The sequence below is a fragment of the Pelophylax lessonae genome (genome assembly GCF_965119305.1).
Source record: "Pelophylax lessonae genome assembly, chromosome: 9".
In the NCBI taxonomy this organism is placed as follows: domain Eukaryota; kingdom Metazoa; phylum Chordata; class Amphibia; order Anura; family Ranidae; genus Pelophylax; species Pelophylax lessonae.
The window spans coordinates 48634747-48656837 of NC_138776.1; the positions used below are offsets into that span (position 1 = coordinate 48634747).

General features: G+C 44.6%; 2 protein-coding genes across 5 annotated transcripts in view; one reads left to right on the forward strand and one right to left on the reverse strand.

Moving 5' to 3' along the window:
• ZDHHC6 (zDHHC palmitoyltransferase 6) overlaps positions 1 to 16614 on the reverse strand; it is a 47286-nt gene extending 30672 nt beyond the window's left edge. The window contains exons 1-5 of the mRNA XM_082268285.1: positions 16546 to 16614; positions 10567 to 10936; positions 5079 to 5170; positions 3759 to 3918; positions 1638 to 1799 (exon numbers count right to left, since the gene is read on the reverse strand). Of these exons, the coding sequence (XP_082124411.1) occupies positions 1638 to 1799; positions 3759 to 3918; positions 5079 to 5170; positions 10567 to 10833 (681 nt within the window). The 5' untranslated portion in view covers positions 10834 to 10936; positions 16546 to 16614. The remainder of the gene's footprint in view (positions 1 to 1637; positions 1800 to 3758; positions 3919 to 5078; positions 5171 to 10566; positions 10937 to 16545) is intronic.
• A 341-nt stretch (positions 16615 to 16955) lies between these two features.
• VTI1A (vesicle transport through interaction with t-SNAREs 1A) overlaps positions 16956 to 22091 on the forward strand; it is a 710402-nt gene continuing 705266 nt past the window's right edge. The window contains exons 1-2 of one of the 4 annotated variants that reach the window (XM_082268376.1): positions 16956 to 17125; positions 18249 to 18307. In XM_082268376.1, coding sequence (XP_082124502.1) covers positions 17032 to 17125; positions 18249 to 18307 — 153 coding nt within the window. In that variant the 5' untranslated portion in view covers positions 16956 to 17031. The remainder of the gene's footprint in view (positions 17126 to 18248; positions 18308 to 22091) is intronic. The other 3 variants (XM_082268374.1, XM_082268377.1, XM_082268375.1) reach the window with 3 other exon arrangements.

A 22091-nucleotide genomic window follows, 5' to 3' on the forward strand; every position in this document is an offset into this window, starting at 1 on the left:
TTTCATATAGCAGGGCGATCAGGATTCGATTGATTCCGTTCTTAATTTTTTTTAACACTAATGATAGAGGGATAATGCTTAGTTATGACCTAATGAGAAGGGCTCTATCTGACTTGCTGTAGCTTCTTTGCGTGAAGCTCAGGGAGTGCAGTGAAATCAGAAAAAGAACACATCTGTAAAAACACCCAGCCCACCCACGCCTAGTATATTACCACCACCAATGTTTATTGAATCCAAAAGACAAAAACACATACAAAGTGGAAAGGCTTATCAAATCACAACTCCAGCCATAAGGCAATGTCATCTGACCATGTATGTCAAAGTTAGTAGGCTAATGCATTTGGGGGGGGCGCTTTCTTCTTGAAGAAGGGGGCACGTTCCCGGAAACATGTTAGCTGTCCAACTTTGGCATAGATAGTCAGATGTCATCGCCTCATGGCTGGAGTTGTGATTTAACTACACCTGTTCCTCTTTACTGGATCCAAAAGACAAAAACATACTCACAAACAAACTTTGGTGGTGGTAATGCACTAGGCATTTGCACCCTCCTGTGTGTTTTTAAAGTTCTCCTGGAGATCTCCCATTCTGAGGAGGGCTGCATCGGGCGAAGCATTATGGGTTTTGACACCTTTGTTTGCATAACAGTCTGAGCGCCGGAGTGTTTGAACTTTTCTGTGGTAGCAAATGCAGTACAGGAGAAGAGCCTGTACAACTGTGCAAGACTGAAGGGAGAGCAGGGAGGGGAAAGCACTTGCAGAATGTTCAAAGAGGCAAAATATGGGGAAATGTGCATTTATTGTAGAGATGTCAACTGGAGCAGATAAGGGATATATATATATATATATATATATATATGATATATATATATATATATATATATATATATATATATATATATATATATGATATATATATATATATATAATATATATATATATATATATATATATATATATATATATATATATATATATATATATATATATATATAAAAAAAAATGAATTAAATTAATATATTTAATTTAAGATAACCAAGGTGATATTTGAATTTGTTCAAACACCAAAACTATATAAAATGGGGTTGCACCAATACCGATAATTGAGATACCCGCAAACCGATACCTTTGGGTGCGATTTGAGCCCATACAAGATGAATAGACTCTAATCGCACTGCAAAGAATCACATACCATTTGAACAGGAACGTGGTATTTTCCTGCACCACTCCAGTGTGAACCCAGACTTGTCATAGTGACTTTAACCTGGGTCCACACAGGAGCGGTGCGGTAAACTGTATGCAATTTGGACAGGTATCACACCGCATTTCTGTTCAAATCACATACAATTCTTTGCAGTGCAATTTGAGCCCATTCATTTTAATGGGCTCAAAAAGCACCGCAAAAGGCATCGGTGAATACTTGACCGAAAGGATCAATACTTGTACTCGCCAAAAGAAACTTACCTTCAAAATGAACAGATGCCTGTGGTGCACACAGCTACAAATCATTTCACTTCATGCCACACAAAGATCTAGTTCAAATAACATCTATCCAAAATGTGTTCATTTGCACGATGCATAGACGATTACTGAGAAAACTAGAAGACATGCGCACCCTAAGTACCCCCACACAGAACCTACCTGAATGCAAAAGAGCATCCCGACTGCAATGGTAGTACCGAGCGCCAATCCTAAGGCAAAGAGTGTCACTGCAAAGGCAGAAATACCAAAAGGTACGATGGGAGCCGGCTCCCGCCGCGAAAAACTCATATCAATCTTTACAGAGTTCCATCCGAATGATATCTGGGGAAAAAAACAAAGATTGTTAAAAGGATGAATGCACTTTAAACAGACTGCATCATCTTTTTTTGCCCCGTTCCCAGGACCTGACTTCCCACACCACAGATGCAATCTGATAGCCAATGGTTCAGATGTTGGAAAAGGGGTTTTGATCTCTAGGATGCCCTATAGTAAAGTTTTGCCACCGTCCCTGTGAAATTGTTCTGTTTTGGGTTGGTGCCTCAAACCAAGGTTGTTGGGACTTTAAGGGCAAGAGTAAACAGAGTAAAGTATCATAGAATAAAAATTGAACAGTTTATTTTCAAATGGTGACACCATTTTTCACCTTGTCACCTACCTTTCTAACTTCTTCACTTCTCTCACCGATGGACCATAAACCGATCCACGACAAACTTGTCTATTACCTTGTAAAACTTTTTTGAAAATAAACTGTTCAATTTTTATTCTACGATACTTTACTCTGTTTACTCTTGCCCTTAAACAACCTTGGTTTGAGGCACCAAACCCAAAACACAAAAGGTTCAGATGTTTGCTCACATCCAGCAGTGAAAATCTTCAATGTCCTGGCAGCACCTACTCATTACAGACCCATCTTCGGCCTTGGGACACAGCCCCATAGAAGTCTATGGTGCACGAATATGTGGGTGTGGCAAGGACAGTGAAGACTTTCAATGTTAACAAGCAGTGGAACCACAGCCGTCAGATGGAGGTAAGTATGCATCTATGGAGGGGGGAGAGTGGGTTAGGTTAGGTTAAGGGGGAAAAAAATACATTTTATTTTAAAATGTATTTCTACTTTAAAAAGCCAAACAGAAAAGTGATTTATGGTGCTAAACTCATCTTTGTCACTCTGTTCTCTCTGGGACTGCAAGAGGCTGATGCCAAGTCAAATTCAGGTACCTACACTGTCTGCCCCATTTTGACATTACATATCCACTGAAGTATGCTATAAGCAGTTGGCCCTTTGGAATACTATAGATCCATCTAGGGGATCCACTGTGACGTCATTATGTTTGGAGGGATATCTGCAAGAACAGAGAGATTGGTGATGCAGCACCTAATACGTGACTAAGCAAGAACTTCCTTAGTGTTGGGAAAGCCCTTTTTAATATGAGCGTCTGTTATTTTTGCGTAAGTCCTATGCTTAAGCCATGTTGGCTTCTTCTTCTCTGGGTTTTTCCTCCCCCATCGGACACAAGTATTGGGCAGCAGTGCTTCAGTGGTGCTACAGGGATGCACGGACTTGCTACAGGGGTGCTTGGAGGGCTGCAGGCCCTCTACAGGGGTGCTCAGGGGGGCTGCAGGCCCTCTACAGGGGTGCTCAGGGGGCTGCAGGCCCTCTACAGGGGTGCGTGGAACAGCTAATGGGCCATTCAGAGGCCGTGGACGTGCTACAGAGGTGCTCGGGGGCAATGGATGTGCTATAGGACACAAGCATTGGGCAGCAGTGCTACAGAGGTGCTCGGGGGCCACAGATATTCTATAGGACACAAGCTTTGGACAGCAGTGCTACAGTGGTGTTTGGGGGGACCACGGATGTGCTATAGGACACATGCATTGGGCAGTAGTGCTCCAGGGCTGCTCGGGAACCGCGGGCCCGCTACAAGGATGCTCGGGGGCCACAGATGTGCTACAGGGATGTTCGGGGGCCACAGATGTGCTAAAGGCGTGCTTGGGGGCTGTGGATGTTGCAAAGGGGTGCTCGGGGGCTGTGGACGTGCTACAGGGGTGTTTGGAGAGTGAAGACATGCTTCAGCGGTTCTTGGCAATAGAGGTGCTTGGTGACTGAGGAAATGCCGTGAGGATTCCTTGAGACCAAGGACATACTACAGAGCACACTTAACATGAGATTGATAGAGATCACTGCTATTATGGCCCATTTACATTTCAATGGTCACACAGTCCTCTGTGCCTGTAAAATTGCTGTCCCCACATCGGATATTCCTCTCAGGTCACTCTTACCCGGTTGTAGAGCTGAGTGTACATAGTCATGATGAAGATGTAAGAAGCATGAATACAGCCCAAAGGGGCCAGGAGCAGGAATAGGGTAAACGATGAGTGATTGCGATGGCCACAACAGTTATTGATCCAGGGACAATGATGATCCATCTTCATCACGCACCTGTGATACAAAACACGACAAAAAAGATCACAGCATAGCCTTCAAGTACTGTGCATTGTCATGAATCTTGAGTGGACATTCAGGACAAAACTCTACGCTTTTCTTTGTCAGACGTCACAAAGTACTCTATAGCTGTCAATCCATCGCCACGATTTTGATGTGTGGAGTAGACCAATTTTGTTAGTGCGGCAGGGAAAGGTAACATCAAACTGCTGTCAACATATAATTATCAACAGCTGGGAATTGCTGTTTTTCCGCTCTGACCACCTACACCATGACTGTCAAAGACTGTTTGGTTACAACAAATGTGCATCTTCAAATGCTCAAGTTCAAGCAAGTCTTCCCTCTTCAGACCTCACATACCATTTTACCAAGGCAACTTTCTACCATTAATGAACCCTAAAGCTGAATTCCAGGCATACAGCTAAATACACAGATCAAAACATCTAGGTAAGCTGTTTTACTTGCCAAAAGATTACTATTTGCCCATCCAACTCTGAAACGTACACAGCTCTGCCACACACCACAGCCATGTCTGGCAGGGCAGGAGACCTGGTTTTTCTCTGCAGCACTTACAGGTCTTGTCCCTTCCACAGCGAAAACGAGAAGCAGCACTAGTGAGCTCAAATCTGTCACACAGCTTCTCTACAGTGTGAGCTTTGTGCAGAGCTCACATTGGGATAGGGAGAAGCAGCACAAGGAGCCAATTGGGTGCAATAAGGAATGTGCTGCACAAAAACACATGCTGATAGGAGAGAACAGTGGGGGTTAATTTACTAAAACTGGAGAGCGCAAAATCTGGTGCAGCTCTGCATAGAAACCAATCAGCTTCCAGTTTGTTTTTTTGTCAAAGCTTAACTGAAGTTAGAAGTAGATTGGCTACCATGCAGAGCTGCAACAAATTGTGCCCTCTCCAGCTTTAGTAAATTAACCCCCACTGTTCTCTCCTATCAGCATGTGTTTTTGTGCAGCACATTTTGTCATTGCACCCAATTGGCTCTTTGTGCTGCTTCTCCCTATCCCAGGGTGAGCTCTGCACGAAGCTCACACTGTAGAGAAGCTGAAACCAAGCCAAATCCATTTAATTGCACTGGTTGCTTTTAAAAATTGACATAATAATGACCTTGGGGAATTAGAGTATTCCTTTCCTTTCTGCATACCTGTTGCATTTTCGGCAGTGATGGGAGCGTGGTGCTTTGAATCCTTCGCACACCTTGCAATACTGGAGAAAGTTGCAGTCCTCAGCTCTTTCCTTCAGACAGACAGCAAGACAAAACAGACACTTTAATTTTTTTTAAAACAGACTCACGTGACAGAATAAAAACACAAAAAAAAAAAAAAAAAAACCACACACACCACAAAGTCAGATCATGAAGGCTCGGCATTACATGTGGGTGATACTTAGGTCAGTCTGCATGAAAATGCATCTGGATAGGAATGCCCACTCCTCCAAATATTTGTGTAACTCCTGCTAAGAGCCTGCCCATTGCTTACATCAGGGCTGAGGGACAGATATGTGGGAATATGAACACGCTTTACAAGAATTCTTTGATTATTTTATGAAAATATATCATCCCCCCCCCCCCCCCCCCCCATAATGAGCTCATTTCCACCTCTGTGCTGTGAGCAGATACTAAAAGCCCCATAGCATGTTTTCAATGGTACACTGCTCGTCTGTATGTCTGTTCAGAAATCCTTCTTGCTGCTTTAGCGTATGACATAACCAGACACACACTTAGAAAGTACACCCGATTCTACCAGTCTACTCTTCACCTCACTCCCTCAGTCTCCTCTCGCATTACTAACTTACCAACTGATATAGCATTAATGTCACACCACTTCTGGACCTGAATACTTTCCCCTTTAATGATCAGGCCCTATTTTGCAATTCTGCACTGCGTTATTTAACGGACAGGGAAGCCTGTCATGCCTCCAACTAATCTTTTATCACTTCCATCAGCTCACCCCCCCCCCCAATTAGAATCTTTTGTACCACTTGCCTCACCCTAGTTCTTATAAGCATGGCCCTCCTAACCCTCTTGTTATTTATTTTATTGTAACTTTACTGTCTCCCTTTTATACTGTAAAGCGCTGCGTAAACTGTTGGTGCTATATAAATCCTGTATAATAATAATAAGGAAAAAGCAAAACTTTACCCATAACAACTTGATAAAAAAATGATATTCTTCAGCAAGAATCATGCAGTAAAATGCACATTAATAATTATGCTACCAACATTAGCGTGTGCTGGAGGCCGCCATTTTGCTGAAGCCCAGAGCCCGTGAACAGCAGTAAATCTTTAGCCTGTCAGCTTATTGGCTTCTAGTGGCTCAGGTTTTTGGCACAGTGAGTAACTGAGCATGTGCAGAGCAGGGTGAGACAACATATTACTGGAATTTAAACAGAATAGGCACTTAATTGTTAAGGTTTTATATAGCTAAACCTGCAAAAGGGGCCAGCCTGATGTGGTCTTCATTTTCTGGCTTAAGTACTCCCCCCCCCCTTCTTACTTGAGCCGATCTCGATCCAGCGCTGGACCCATCTGTAGCTCTCTTCTCTTCTCCCTGCCCCCACAGGCTTTGCTGGGAGCAGCGGGATCCAACGGCTCTCACTAAAATCCTGTGACCACGAAGCAGAGGGCGGAGCCTTGCTGTGTGTGTGTCTATAGGAGTAGGCAGAGTGGTTCAGGATCCAGTCAGCAGGTGTGCCCAAATAGGAATGTGCTTTCTATGGTGGCACCCAGAGTAGAGGGGGAGCCAGGAGCGCCAGCAGGGGACCCCAGAAGAGGGTGTTTGGGGCGGCAGAGCTTTGTACAGAGCAGGTAATTGTAACGCGTGTGATTTTAAAAGAAATTTTACTTTATAAACGCTTTTAATACAATGCCTGAAAAAGGAAGACTTTTTATACTCTCCGCTGTTTATTGAAAAAGGAAGACTTTTTATACTCTTCGCTGTTTATTCCTCCAGTCTTCGCTTTGTTGAAGACCAGGGATAAGCTCAGGTGTATTTGGACATGAGTCTAAACACGCACAAGCTATCTATCCAGGAAGCTGTTTAAGCGGACAGCCAATCATATGCAGCCAGAGGCATTCCCTGCCCTGCAGCTGCAGGAATAAAGGCCCCTTACATACCCATGGCTGCAGGGCAGGGAATTCCTCTGCTGCCTATAACTGGCTGGCCGATTTGACAGCTTCCCATTGGGATAGTTCGGGCGGGTTCAAATGTAAAGCTGATCTTTTTTTTCTTCTCCTATGCAGTGGGGCCGTGTCTGAACTCCATGGGTTAACTGCTTGTTTTTGTCTAGGGGATTGGAGAGCTGAGCTATACTCACCTAATCCTTCAATTCTCCTAGCACAAGTCTGGTTTCTGCAGCTCCTGCTATCCCCCCCCCCCTTCGTTTTAGCAATATTGTGCGGTGGAATGTTCCTGACTTCATCGCGTCCATAGACCCTCTCTAGACGTAAAGACGTCAGGAACAGTCCACCGTTGGATGTGGGGGGAGGGCCGTTTTCTGAAGGACCGGGTGAGTATAGGCTAAAGGAGTAGTTAACTCAGGCAGTGCAGGCACAGCCCCACGGCATGATCCAAATTATTTGACCAGAGTTATGCCCCGTACACACGTGCAGATTATCTGAAGACTTTTGTCTGCAGACTTACCAAAACCATATAATATGAGGTCAAACCTAAACACTTTAAATTTGTATGCAATCCGGCAGGCCCTTGCACTACATAGAAAAGGTAAATCTGCAGACAAAAGTCTTCAGATAATCTGCACGTGTGTACGGGGCATTAGGCTTTAAGGCTGCCTGAAGAATCTTCACATTTGACAATTTCTGGAGTGCCTAATGCCATGCCCCCCCCCCCGGAGTGCCTAATGCCGTGCCCCCCCCCCCCCCCCCCCACTGTGTGCTGTGGGATATAGGGACCAACAGATAGAACCACAGCATGCAGCACAGATCAGGCATCTGACACACACGGAAGTGTGGGATATAAGGAGGCCAAAGCTCTGCAATGGAGTGAAAACCTGAGAGCCCAACAGTGTTGCTATTAAAGGACCACTTTTGCAAATGGTGTGTTCTGTAGTTTTATAAAGTCGTTTTAAAATAATAATATCATAACAAAATTATGTGGGCTGCCATTCGTGGCCTCTCCCTCTGGGGACGCGGATTGCTTTGAAAAGAGCGATGTCAGGTGAAGCTTCATCCTCTGAGCACAGTCCAAGTGATAAAGTGTCCAGATTACTTCTACATTAAAGAGAAGGCCTGCTGTTAAACGTTAGGACAAGCTCGTGGCTACTATTGAAGCATCCTTGGTAGCCAAAGGGTTAAAGATCTGAAAACCAGCAACATTTTTTTTTTTTTTTTTTTTACATTTTGGGTAGAAGGGAGGGTTATAACGACTGTCAGGTTCTTTGTCATCTGTGTTCCATTGGGGAGATTTCACTTCACTTCCTGTCCCATAGCCACATCAGGGAGTAATGGAATTCCTGATAGTCCCCATAACCGATTTCCCCAATGGAAGACATACGCTCTATTCCTGTTCCAGTGACAACTAAAAATTTTCCATTTTCTTTCATTTCTGCTTTTAGTTATACTTTAACCGGTTGCCGACTGCGCACAGTATATTTACTGCGGCAGTCATCCCCGGCCAGGCAGAGTGACGTAGATCTTCGTCGCTCGCCTGTCACCGGGTTTTGAGCCAATAGCGGGCGAGCGCGCGCCCGCCCGCCTCGTTCATGGAGGAGTGCGGGCGTGTGACCGGCGGACCTGATGTTCGCCGGTTACACTACGATCGTCGGTAGAGCGGGAGAAAGGCAGAGCGGCTTATGTAAACAAGCCGCCTGTCATTCTCCCCTGTGTAAAAATGGAGATCAGACGGTTCTACTATGTAGAACCCTTGATCTCTGTTTTTATACTAGTAGCCATGTCCCACTACAGTTAGAATCATGCCCCTAGGACACACTTAACCCCTCCCTGTCCAATACAGTTAACCCCTTCCCTGCCAGTGTCATTTTTACAGTAAGTGCATATATATAGCACTGATTACTGTAGAAATGTCACTGGTAACCCCAAAAGTGTCAAAAATGTCAGTCAAGGGTCCGATCTGTCCCCCACAATGTTGCAGTACCGCAAAAAAAAAAAAAAAAAAGAAAAAAAAAAACAAAAAACGCAGATCGCCGCCATTACTCGTTAAAAAAAAAAATAAAAACACCAAAAATTACAAAAATCTTTCCCTTTGTTAGTAAACGCGATAACTTTTGGGCAAACCAATCAAAATACGCTTTTTGCGATTTTTTTTACCAAACGTATGTAGCATAAAACAAATTGGCCGAAAATGTTAAAAAATTTTGATTTTTACATTTTTTTGGGGGGAATTTCATATAAAAAAAAGTGAAAAATATTGTTATTTTTGCAAAAATTACGCTCTTTTTTTGTTTATAGTGCATGATCAAAAAAAAAAAAAAAAAAAAAAAAAAAAAAAAAAAAAAAAAAAAAAAAAAAATCGCACAGGTGATCAAATACCACCAAAAGAAAGCTCTGTTTGTTGGAAAAAAAGGAAGTGATAATTTGTTTATGTACAGCGTCGCACGACCGCGCAATTGTCCGTTAAAGCCACGCAGTAAAAAAAAAAAAAAAATCGCAAAAAACCCCCTGGTCAGGAAGGGGGTAAAATCTTCCGGGGGCTTAAGTGGTTAAAGTTGACTTTTTTAGAAAAAAAATTAAAAGGTGAACTAAAAACTCTGAACCCTCCCAACCCTCCATCTCTGCTGTACTTACCTCGGTGAGTGATGTGCTGTCAGTGCCCACACAACCAATGTATCAGTCCATCCAAGGACCTGAAATCACTGCTCTTCTTCCCCCTTTTACAGCGCTTCCAGGATGGATCATAGCGATTTTGATCGGCCAGCAGCGGCACAGGGAACCCCTCTGATCCATCCTGGAAGCCCTGCAAAAATAAGGGGGAGAAGAGTGGGGATTTAACATCTCCAGATCCCTAAACCAGCTGTGTGGGCACTGATAATTCATCACCCACACAGGTAAGTACAGCGGGGACCAGGGGGATGGAGAGGATGTAGAATGATTTTTATGAAAAGGCGAACTAACCCTTTTAAAGCAAAGCAACAAAGTTCACTTGTAGGCCCCCTCCCAATTTGCACACCAACGTTTCCTTAAATCAAGCAGCATTTTGTTCTGTCCCTGGGAAGAAAGAGAGGAAACCCTGCTGTAAGCTTACAGAAGACTGACACCTAATTCCATGTTCGCACCATGTGACAGTGCTAGGCCAATCACCAAACACCATCAGTGTCACATGAAGCGAGTCACATGCTCCACCATACCCTGAAATACTAGGGTGCAGCAGGGGAATAGAGAGGCAAGCACTTCTAGAGGGGGGGGGGGGGGCTGTCTATACAGAAATAAGCATGGAGGTTGCAATTGCTGACATTTATATCGTGCAAATCATAGTTGCCTGGCGGTCATGCTGATCCTCTCACTGCAATACTTTGAATCCATAACACAGAACAAAGACGTGGATAAGGAAGGACTTCTGACTTTCCTGCGAAATGATTTATGTAGACTGTAGGATCCAGGGTTTGAAGATCCTCCGATCCACTATGACATAGAAGAAGAAAGAAGCTTGCTGTGCTTACCGGTTTCCATCCAAAAGGAACAAACCCAGGTCCAATGAACATTGCATTGAAATAATTGTACAGAATCATAACAGTCCAGTTAATAAGCGTCAAGAAGTTAAGACTTCCCCCTGAGGTATCGAGGGGCCAGTACCACAGGATGGAGTCTAAGACTGCCACAATGGAGCAGATAATGATGACTCCAAGGGCGATGATGGGGCCCCAGTGGCAGAGTCTCCGCAGTTCCCGCAGGTTTTCAAAACTGATCAAAAAGTCCAGGGCAGCCATGTTTCCTAGACTGGAGGCTTTTATTACGAGAGCTGCGGCCACCTTTCTGTCTCCCTCAGGTGCAAACTTTCACCTTCCATACCTCCACGTGAGAGGATCGCACCTGCAAAAGAAAATGACAGTTAATAGAACAGGGCCAGACACCCTATACTACATTTGCTATGTGTATATATATATATATATATATATATATATATATATATATATATATACATACACACACATACACACACACACACTCTATATTGTCAAAAGTATTGGGACACCTGCCTTTACACACACATGAACTTTAATAGTATCCCGGTCGTAGTCCATAGGGTTCAATATAGAGTTGGCCCACCCTTTGCAGCTATAACAGCTTCAACTCTTCTGGGAAGGCTGCCCACAAGGTTTAGGAGTGTGTCTATGGGAATGTTTGACCATTCATCCAGAAGCCCATTTGTGAGGTCACGCACTGATGTTGTATGAGAAGGCCTGGCTGGCAGTCTCCGCTTTAAATAATCTTAAAGGTGTTCTATCGGGTTGAGGTCAGAACTCTGTGCAGGCCAGTCAACTTCCTCCACCCCAAACTCGCTCATCTATGTCTTTATCCACTTGCCGACCGCCGCAAGTACATATACTGTGGCGGTCAGCCCCGGCCAGGCAAAGTGACGTACCGGTACGTCACTAGCCTGTCACTCGCTTGTGAGCCAATAGCGGGCGAGCGTGCGCCCGCCCGCCCCGGCTCGTTCCCTAACAAGTCAGTGCGTGTAACAGGCGGACCCAATGTCTGCCGGTCACTCGCGATCGTTCGCCGGGAAGGGAGAAAGGCAGGCGGCTAATGTAAACAAGCCGCCTGTCATTCTCCCCTGTGTAAAAATGGAGATCAGACGGTTCTACTATGTAGGATCGTTGATCTCTGTTTTTACACTAGTAGCCATGTCCAATCACAGTTAGAAACACGCCCCTAGGACACACTTAACCCCGCCCTCTCCAATACAGTTAACCCCTTCCCTGCCAGTGTCATTTTTACAGTAACAGTGCATATGTATAGCACTGATTACTGCAGTAATGTCACTGGTACCCCCAAAAGTGTCAAAAATGTCAGTCAAGAGTCTGATCTGTCCGCCGCAATGTCGCAGTCCCGCAAAAAAAAAAAAAAAAAAAAAAAATCGCAGATCGCCGCCATTACTCGTTAAAAAAAAAAAAAAACAACAACAAAAATGACAAAAATCTTTCCCTTTGTTAGTAAACGCGATAACTTTTGCGCAAACCAATCAAAATACGCTTTTTTTTTTACCAAACATATGTAGCATAAAACAAATTGGCCGAAAATGTTAAAAAATGTTGATTTTTACATTTTTTTGTGGGGAATTTCATATAAAAAAAAAATGTAAAAAATATTGTTATTTTTGCAAAATTGACGCTCTTTTTTTGTTTATAGCGCATGATCAAAAAATCGCACAGGTGATCAAATACCACCAAAAGAAAGCTCTGTTTGTGGGAAAAAAAGGACCTTAAATTCGTTTAGGTATAGCGTCGCACGACCGCGCAATTGTCCGTTAAAATCACACAGTAAAAAAAAAAAAAAAAAAAAAAAAAAAAAAAAAAAAAAAAAAAAAAAAATCGCAAAAAACCCCCTGGTCAGGAAGGGGGTAAAATCTTCCGGGGCTTAAGTGGTTAAGGCATATAGCATACATATGACCAAGGTACTGATGTTTGAGCTTCTGATTTGTTGGACATGAGAATCTCAGGTGTTTGTTTTGCATACATTCACACTTATTTATGTGTATTTGCACATATTCACGTACACACAATACCTTGCTGGGGAGAATATATTCACATTTATGCTCATATGCATGTATTTCTGTGCACTGGTTCAAACTACTGACTGAGAACGCCGATTTTCCTATTTTTAATGTGGAATAATCAGGGGGTCTGGTTTACCTGCCTATGTGCACAGGCACATTGTAAATAATGGGCTACATTTTAGCTCGGCAAAAAAAAAAAAAAAAAAAGCTGTATTGAGCTTTTTCAAGCTGCATTCTGCAAGAGGCCTAAATGTGTAGCCATCTGATGGTGTATAGATGACATGGCTGATGGCTCAGAACTCTATAGAGAGAAAATATACCAGTATATCCAGTTTAGGGAAAAGAACAGACATTTGGCAACACCCCAGTTTACAAGAAAGAATAAATCACACCCAAATTATTATAAATTAAAGAACGCCTCCACTACATGCCTGAAATATTTCCAGCCTAGCTCAAAGGAAATACAACATGTACAGAAACTGTCCATAGCAATCACATTGTGAGTGTGGATTTTCTGGTTCAGGATCTATGATGGAAATATTGTATTGTCTCTATAAATACAAAACCCGAACAGCCTGTGTCCTCTGATGGGGCTTCACAGACCAGACAAGGAAACCGGTTCCTACATAACTCCAATGTGTACACTATATACAGGGTGTGATCACTACAACACCCTGAGAGGACGGCACAGGGGGCACCTTACCAACAAAGACATTCAGAATAAGGAAAATACATCCTACTAATCCCATCTCATTACCCTCCCTATCCCCTCCTCCCTTCATACATACACTATGTTATCAAAAGTATTGGGATGCCTGCCTTTACACACACATGAACTTTAATGGATTACCAGTCTTAGTCCATAGGGTTCAATATTGAGTTGGCCCACCCTTTGCAGCTATAACAGCTTCAACTCTTCTGGGAAGACTGTCCACAAGGTTTAGGAGTGTCTATGGGAATGTTTGACCATTCTTCCAAAACTACATTTGTGAGGTCAGGCACTGATGTTGGACGAGAAGGCCTGGCTCACATTCTCCCCTCTAATTCATCCCAAAGATGTTCTATCAGGTTGAGGTCAGGACTCTATGCAGGCCAGTCAAGTTCCTCCACCCCAAACTCGCTCATCCATGTCTTTATGGACCTTGCTTTGTGCACTGGTCCAAATCATTTGGCGGAGGGGGGATTATGGTGTGGGGGTTATTTTTCAGGGGTTGGGCTTGGTCCCTTAGTTCCACTGAAGGGAACTCATAAGGCGTCAGCAAGACATTTTGGACAATTTCATGCTCCCAACTTTGTGAAAACAGTTTGGGGGTGACCCCTTCCTGTTCCAACATGACTGCACACCAAAATAATATCCATTCCCATCCCTATAATACCTCCTTACAGTCCCAGATTACCTCCATAAAACCCCCTGACAACCCCATATTACCTCCACTTACCTCAATAATATCCCTTCTTATCCCCATATTACCTCCACCCACCTCAATAATACCCCTCCCATCCCTAACAACACCCCTTCATATTTCCACAATACCACTTGTGATCACCATATTACCTCCACCCACCCACCCAAAAAATACCCCTTCCCATTCTCAAAATCCCCCACCTTACGTCCCCAAAACACCCCCTCAAATCCTCATATATTACCTCCATAATACCCCTTCTCATCCATCATATTCCCTTCATAATACCCCTTCTCACCCCCTCAAATCCCCATATATTACCTCCATAAAACCCCTTATCCCCAAAACACCCTCTCACATCCCCATATTACCTTCATAATACCCCTTCACTTCCCCAAAACACTCCTTTGCATCCCCATAATACTGCTCTGCGCCCCCATAACACCCCTCCCAATGCCACAAACCCTTTCATATCCTCGCAACACTCCTGAACCTGCAGAGATGACCAATATATCATTTTTTCAGGCTGAAAAAGCTTAAGCTGGTAAAAGCAATCCAGCAGTTTTACAGGCGGTGAAAAGGGGTTCCCCCCCCCCATTCCAGCCAGCCATCTTTACCAGGCTCTGCCCAGCAATCCTGGAGCCCAGCAAGGATACAACCAGCTGCATTCGGGGTTCCTGGGACCCAGTGAGAGGGACTGATATTGTTCCTCCCATTGTGCGACATCAGAAAGCAGAAGCAATGAGGGTTTTCTATTTTCCAGTTTTGGTCTCTTGTAAACAAGCAGTTACCAGCTTGTATAAGCATCAGATCAAATCGATCTTAATATGATCTGATGCTTTGGAGGGCAGAGGTGAGCTCTTGGGCGGGGTCTCCATAAAGCGGATCGGTCATGGCCCATGCTATCACACGGGATGTTGTTCATCCCTTATGATAGCAATGAAAGTGGGTAAAAAAGTTAAAAAAACAAAAATAAATTAACCACTTACTACCCGCCCGCCGACAATGACGGCGGAGCGGTGTACCTATTATTCTGGGACGCCAGGGGCGAGCGGAGCGGCGATCGTGACTGCGCCATGTTGCTAGGACACGGCGCGATCCCGATCTCGGTAAAGAGTCAATGACATGACTCCTTACCCATGTGATCGGCTGTGTCCAATCACAGCCGGTCACATGTAAATGAGGAAGTGCCGTTATTCGGCTCTCCTCGGGTCACACTGTCAGTGTGTGAGGCGAGGAGAGCCGATCAGCGGCTCCTCCTCATAGGGGACACAGGGATATGTAATCAGGGCACTGATCATCAGTGCCCTGATTACACAAGTGTGAAATAAAGTGCCATAACTGCCCACCATCTGTGCCCGCAATCAGTGCCCATAGTGCTGCCAGTCAGTGCCCATCAGTGTCTGCTCATCTAGGCACCGATGGGCACTAACTGGCAGCACTATGGGCACTGAGTAAGGGCACTGATGTGGCTGCGCATCAGTGCCACCCATCAGTGCCCCCCCGTCAGTGCAGCATATTAGTACCTCTTCATCAGTGCCACCTCATCAGTGTCCATCAGTGCAGCCCATCAGTGCAGCCCATCAGTGCAGCCTATCAGTGCCCATCAGTGAAGGAGAAAAATGTATTTATTTTCAAAATGTACTCATAGAAAATAAGAAAAACTTAAATTTTCTGTCTTATTTCTTTTTTTTTTGTAAGAAATAAAAAACCCAGAGGTGATTAAATACCACCAAAAGAAAGCTCTATTTGTGTGAAAAACATGATAAAAATGTCATATGGGTACAGTGTAGCATGACCGCGCAATTGTCATTCAAAGCGTGAGAGCGCTGAAAGCTGAAAATTGGCCTGGGCAGGAAGGGGGTAAAAGTGCCCTGTAGGCAAGTGGTTAAATAAATTATAATAAAACATTTTATAAAATGCCCCCATCCCCCGTACACAAAGTCGCACGCATGTGTAAACGGTGTTTGCACCACTCGTCACCCGCGAGGTATCCCCACCGTTATAATGGGAGTGATAATTCTAGCACTGGACCTCCTGTGTGACGCCAAACTGGTAACCAGTGAAGGGTTATAAAGCGTCACCTATGAAGATTTTTATGTAGCGGAGTTTGGCGCCATTGCGTGTGCAATTTTAAAGCATGATGCGTTTGGTATTAACTTGACGTAACATCTTTTCTATTTTAACAAAAAAAAATGGGTGCGCTAATGTGTTTTTCTGCATTATAATTCACTAAAGTGTATATTTTTCCCCAAAAAATTGCATTTGGAAAACCGCTGTGCAAATATCGGGAGACATAAAAATATGCAACACTCACTAATAAAATCTCCAGGGCCTCTTCTATAAAATATAGAATGTTTGGAGGTTCCACGTTATTTTTTAAGCAAATAAATGAGATTTTTCCATGTAGGAGAGAAGTGTGAGAAGAGGCCTGGTGTGGAAATATATAATACCTAGGACCACCTTATAATACATAGCCTTCCCCATACACTGAGCCCCGCACCTCACCCTCTACTCACCTCCCTCTACAGCACCTCCAGCTCCTTCTCCCGCTCACTTCCGGGTTGTGCAACCATCAATTCCTCCCCACCAGAAACATCTCCATCCCTGCACCGCCTACTACTCCCTAAGTGACGTTCATATGGAGTAGAATGTAATGACTCCCACAGCTATGAAGATTTTCCTCACACACACTCTGTGTCTGAACCGAATCCCCGGAGACATTTATTTGACGGACACGCCTCTACCGGTACATTCAGGGTTAGAGGGAATTCAGGGTCAGGTGACACCCTAATTCGAACGAGTCAGATGACTCCCCCCTGACTCGGGCCCCGCCCCTGCGCGTCACAGGTACACCCCGACCAGTCAGAGAATTCGCAGGTCGTCAAGGAAGTAGGGGTTGCTAAGGGCGCCGGGGAGCTCTGATCTGTGACGGACCGGGCGGCGGAAGTTGTTGGACAGGAAACTTCCGGTTGTCACTGCTATCCCGAACTGTACCGAGAACCATGTCCGCCGATTTCCAGGGATACGAACGGGACTATGGAGTCCTCACTGCTGACATCACCAACCGCATCGGGAAGATCCCCAAACTGGCCGGGGGTGAGTCAGGGGGCACCGACCGAGGGGGAGGGGGCACTAACTAGAGGGGGAATATCAGTAGAGGGGGACACTGACCAGGGGGAGTACTGAGAAGAGGGGGACACTGACTATGGGAGGGGGGACACCGAGCAGAGGGGGGACAATAACTGAGGGGAACACTGACTAGGGGGAGTACTGAGCAGAGGGGAGACTGAGTGGAGGGGGACACTGACTAGGGGGAGTACTGACTAGGGGGAGCACTGTGACCTGGGGGTAGAGGGGACACTGACTAGGAGAGCACTAAGCAGAGGGGGACATTGACTAGGGGGAGTACTGAGCAGAGGGGTAGAATGGGGGAAGACTGGCTGGAGGGGGACACTGACCAGGGGTGGGGACAATGACCAAAGGGGGACACTGACCAGGGTTGGGGACACTGACCAAAGGGGGGAGACTGAGTGGAGGGGACACTGACCAGGGGTGGAGACTCTGACTTAGAAGGGACCGTAACCCGGAGGGGGGGCACTTACTAGGGGGAGCACTGTGACCTGGGTAGGGGGAGCACTAAGCAGAGGGGGACCCAGACTGGGGGCATTGACTAGGAGGGACACTGACCAGGGAATGGGGGACACTGACTAGGGGGAGTACTGAGCAGAGGGAGAGACTGGCTGGAGGGGGACACTGATGAGGGGCACTGACTTGGTGGAAGGAACCCTAACCGGGGAGGGGCACTGACTAGGGGGACCCTAACCAGAAGGGGCACTAACTAGGGGCAGCTTTGTGACGGGGGGGGGGTTAGGGAGGACATTGACTAGGGGGAGCACTAAGCAGAGGGGGACATAGACTGGAGGACACTGACCAGGGGTGGGGATGCTGATTGAGGGGGGGGGGGAGACCCTGACCGGAGGGGGACACTAACTAGGGGGAGCACTGAGCAGAAGGGGACACAGACTTGGGGGAGACTAACTAGAGGGGTACAGTAACTGGGAGGAAACTAGAGGGGGGACAATAACTGGGGGGTGGGGACTGCCTGGGGCTTGGGACACTAAGCATGTGGGGGTACACTGACTAGAGGAGGAGTGTTGTGGCTGGAGGGGATATGGATGGTACAATAATACTGATGATTTGGTTTCTGTGGATGTTGTAGAAGAGAAGAAGCAGATGGTGATGAATGTGGAGAAGCAGCTGGAAGAAGCCAAAGAGCTGGTAAGTGTACTCTGTGTGTGTTTGTGCTCTGTGTGCGCTCTGTGTGTGAATTCCCCGGACTGCAGAGACAGAAATACAAATCCTTTGGGAGGATAACCTAACACTAAAGAAACCCTACTGACCTCTGTGTTACTGCTTACTGACTTATTACTGACCTCTGCACTGTGCATTACTGCTTGTTGACCTACTGTCCTCTCCTTTACTGCTTATTGACCTATCATCCTCTGCGTTCCTTATTACTGACCTATCGTCCTCTGCGTTCCTTATTACTGACCTATCGTCCTCTGCGTTCCTTATTACTGACCTATCGTCCTCTGCATTCCTTATTACTGACCTATCATCCTCTGCGTTCCTTATTACTGACCTATCGTCCTCTGCGTTCCTTATTACTGACCTATCGTCCTCTGCGTTCCTTATTACTGACCTATCGTCCTCTGTGTTCCTTATTACTGACCTATCGTCCTCTGCGTTAATTATTACTGACCTATCGTCCTCTGCATTCCTTATTACTGACCTATCGTCCTCTGCGTTAATTATTACTGACCTATCGTCCTCTGCGTTACTTATTACTGCCCTATCGTCCTCTGCCTTACTTATTACTGACCTATCGTCCTCTGCGTTACTTATTACTGACCTATCGTCCTCTGCGTTACTTATTACTGACCTATAGTCCTCTGCGTTACTTATTACTGACCTAACGTCCTCTGTGGTACTTATTACTGACCTATCGTTCTCTGCGGTACTTATTACTGACCTATCGTCCTCTTCTTTACTGCTTACTGACCTATCGTCCTCTTCTTTACTTATTACTGACCTATCGTCCTCTTCTTTACTGCTTACTGACCTATCGTCCTCTGTGTTCCTTATTACTGACCTATCGTCCTCTGTGTTCCTTATTACTGACCTATCGTCCTCTGCGTTCCTTATTACTGACCTATCGTCCTCTGCGTTCCTTATTACTGACCTATCGTCCTCTGTGTTCCTTATTACTGACCTATCGTCCTCTTCTTTACTGCTTACTGACCTATCGTCCTCTGCGTTACTTATTACTGATCCCCTGACCGCTAATATCTGCATTGCTTGCTACTAACCTTTGCACTTTATATAACTTGCTAATGACCTCATTACTTGTTACTATCCTATTATTTCCTTCACTGTGCATTTTTTACCCCTGACCTTTGCACTATCCTAACTACATTATATACTGCTCTGACGGACCAAACCCCGCCAACCAGGCCAGAATTTAACACAGCCAGGCAAACCGAGCTTAAGAGGAAAGGTCAGTTGATATTTTTACAGAGACATTTGTATTATTATATTATTTACATTTTCTACTAACATTCGTCTTGCTAGGTTATCTGGTTAAAAAAGCACCATGGAGGTTCTTTGGTGTCTTCCATATTTTATAGATAAATCTCTCCAAGGTTGTCTTCCTCTGCTATAAGGCAAACATTCTGAATCCCCATGTTACAGCGAGGAATGTATCCAAATCTGTGTTTCTGGTGGCTTTCTCAATTTGTTTCCCAGCTGCTGTGCAGGATCACTGTATGACCCAGGATTCTCCTTGACCTCCTGCCATTATTTCTGCTGGCTGCACAGCTCAAAGGTTATAGGCCAGTAATGGAAAACCTTGGCATCCCAGATGTTTTGGAACTACATTTCCCATGATGCTCAGCTACACCGCAGAGTGCATGAGCATCATGGGAAATGTAGTTCCAAAACTTCTGAGGTGCCAAGGTTTTCCATCACTGCTATAGGCTGTATAAAAATCCCAAAGGCATTTACATTATACATTTTTTTTTTTTTTTTGTTAAGCCAGCGGGTTTAAAAAAAACAAAAATGCACTGATTTCCCCATCCACACACTTGCTGCTGATGGGGGAATCCTTCCTGCAGAGCTATTGTGTTCTGCCGATGGAGAGCCTTCCCCGTCGGAATACAATGATCATTCCTGCCGGCTATAGCCGGCAGCACGGAACGTTCAGGAAAACCCTATCGGCTGGGTGTACACAAGTCGATTGTTACTGCATTTAAGTTCGAACTCCAGCCTTAGGAAATATAAAGAATCCGCGCTTAATGGAGAAATAGGGGAATGGGTGGCTGCAGCCTACCTTCAAAAAAAGGTATATGCCTCTGAAAAGGGGCAATATACCGATTGGAAGATATGAAAAACAGGAAGGTACTTGGCGCTGCCCCACTAGTGTGGTGAAAAATAAATAAAAATGGCAGATGCTAATATCTCTCCAATGAGTAGTGTAAATAATAAAGTGCTAGATGCAATATAAAAATGAGAAAGGTGCAATAAATGCACAATACTACATATGTAGACAAATGAATACACAGGTAAATGACACAGATATCTCAAAATTAAGGAAGGAAAGTGATTGGCTCTACCTCACTGGTGTGGTGAAAAATGAATATAGAAAAAAGGATAAAATTGGCAAATACTTTTATCTCTCCAATGAGTGGTGTAAATGATAAGGTGCTAGATGCAATATAAACTTGAAAAAGGTGCAATAAATAAAAATGCACAATAATTCATATACAGAAAAATAAATACACAGGTAAAAGACACAGATATCCCAAGATTAATTGTCTAAAAGTGCAATAGTGGTCTGTGCGATGATAATATAAAGTGACTTAGTGCTTCAAAAAAGTGCAATGGTAAATACGGTATATAAATAAAAATTAAGGTGACAGTGCCCCTTAAAACGAGGGGGGGGGGGGGTTGGAAGTGTCCCCAAAAATTGGCAAGTAAATAGATGTGCCAGAAGGTGAATATAACAAATCACATGAGGTGATAAGTGAAATAAAGTGTAAAAGATAATAGAGGTGTGTCCCAAAGGAAAAAATGGGCAAAACGAGTGCAATTATAATAATAGCCATGAATAAAGTGTAACAAATGGCAAAATCTAAAATGACAAATCAAAAAAGCAGGTGAAGTCCAATGACACTTATATAAATGGTCAGTGTCATATAAAAGAAAGATAAGTATATAGGTGAGTCCATGTAAAGTCAAAAGTTCATAGTATGAAGAGGATGGCAGCCATCCAATCCCAGGTTATTATGGAATAAGGTGAAACTTTTCAGAAGGTGACGCGTGCAGGTGAATCCTAGGTCCCCCTAATTAATTGCGCACTCACCAGAAAATGGTACCCCTACAGGGGTAACAAGCGTGGTAAAAATCAAGGGTAGGTCTTCTCTACCAGCATCAATAGGGGGTATGCATCATCTCCTTTATTCCATAAATCCTCATATTATAGCGTTCATATATAAGTAGACGGTCCCGATCATATATGGGGAGGAAAGGCTCATATAGTGAAGTACTGTATGGTAAAATACTTTATTGAAATAAAAATATTACTCACAAACTGGCGGTGAAAGACAGGCAGATCACAATACAAGTAGCGTGGGTCCGTTCCCGGGTTATTTCCGGAACGCGATGCGCTCCAAACACCGGAAATGCGGTTCACAGTGACAGCAAGCGGAAGTGACGGAAGTACGCTATACGCGGGCTCCTGATGACGTCAAATGACGAAACGTGTAGAGCGTCCCTCCGTCACTTCCACTTGCTGTCACTGTGAACCGCATTTCCGGTGTTTGTAGCGCATCACGTTCCGGAAATAACCTGGGAACGGACCCACGCTACTTGTATTGTGATCTGCCTGTCTTTCACCGCCAGTTTGTGAGTAATATTTTTATTTCAATAAAGTATTTTACCATACAGTACTTCACTATATGAGCCTTTCCTCCCCATATATGATCGGGACCTTCTACTTATAAAT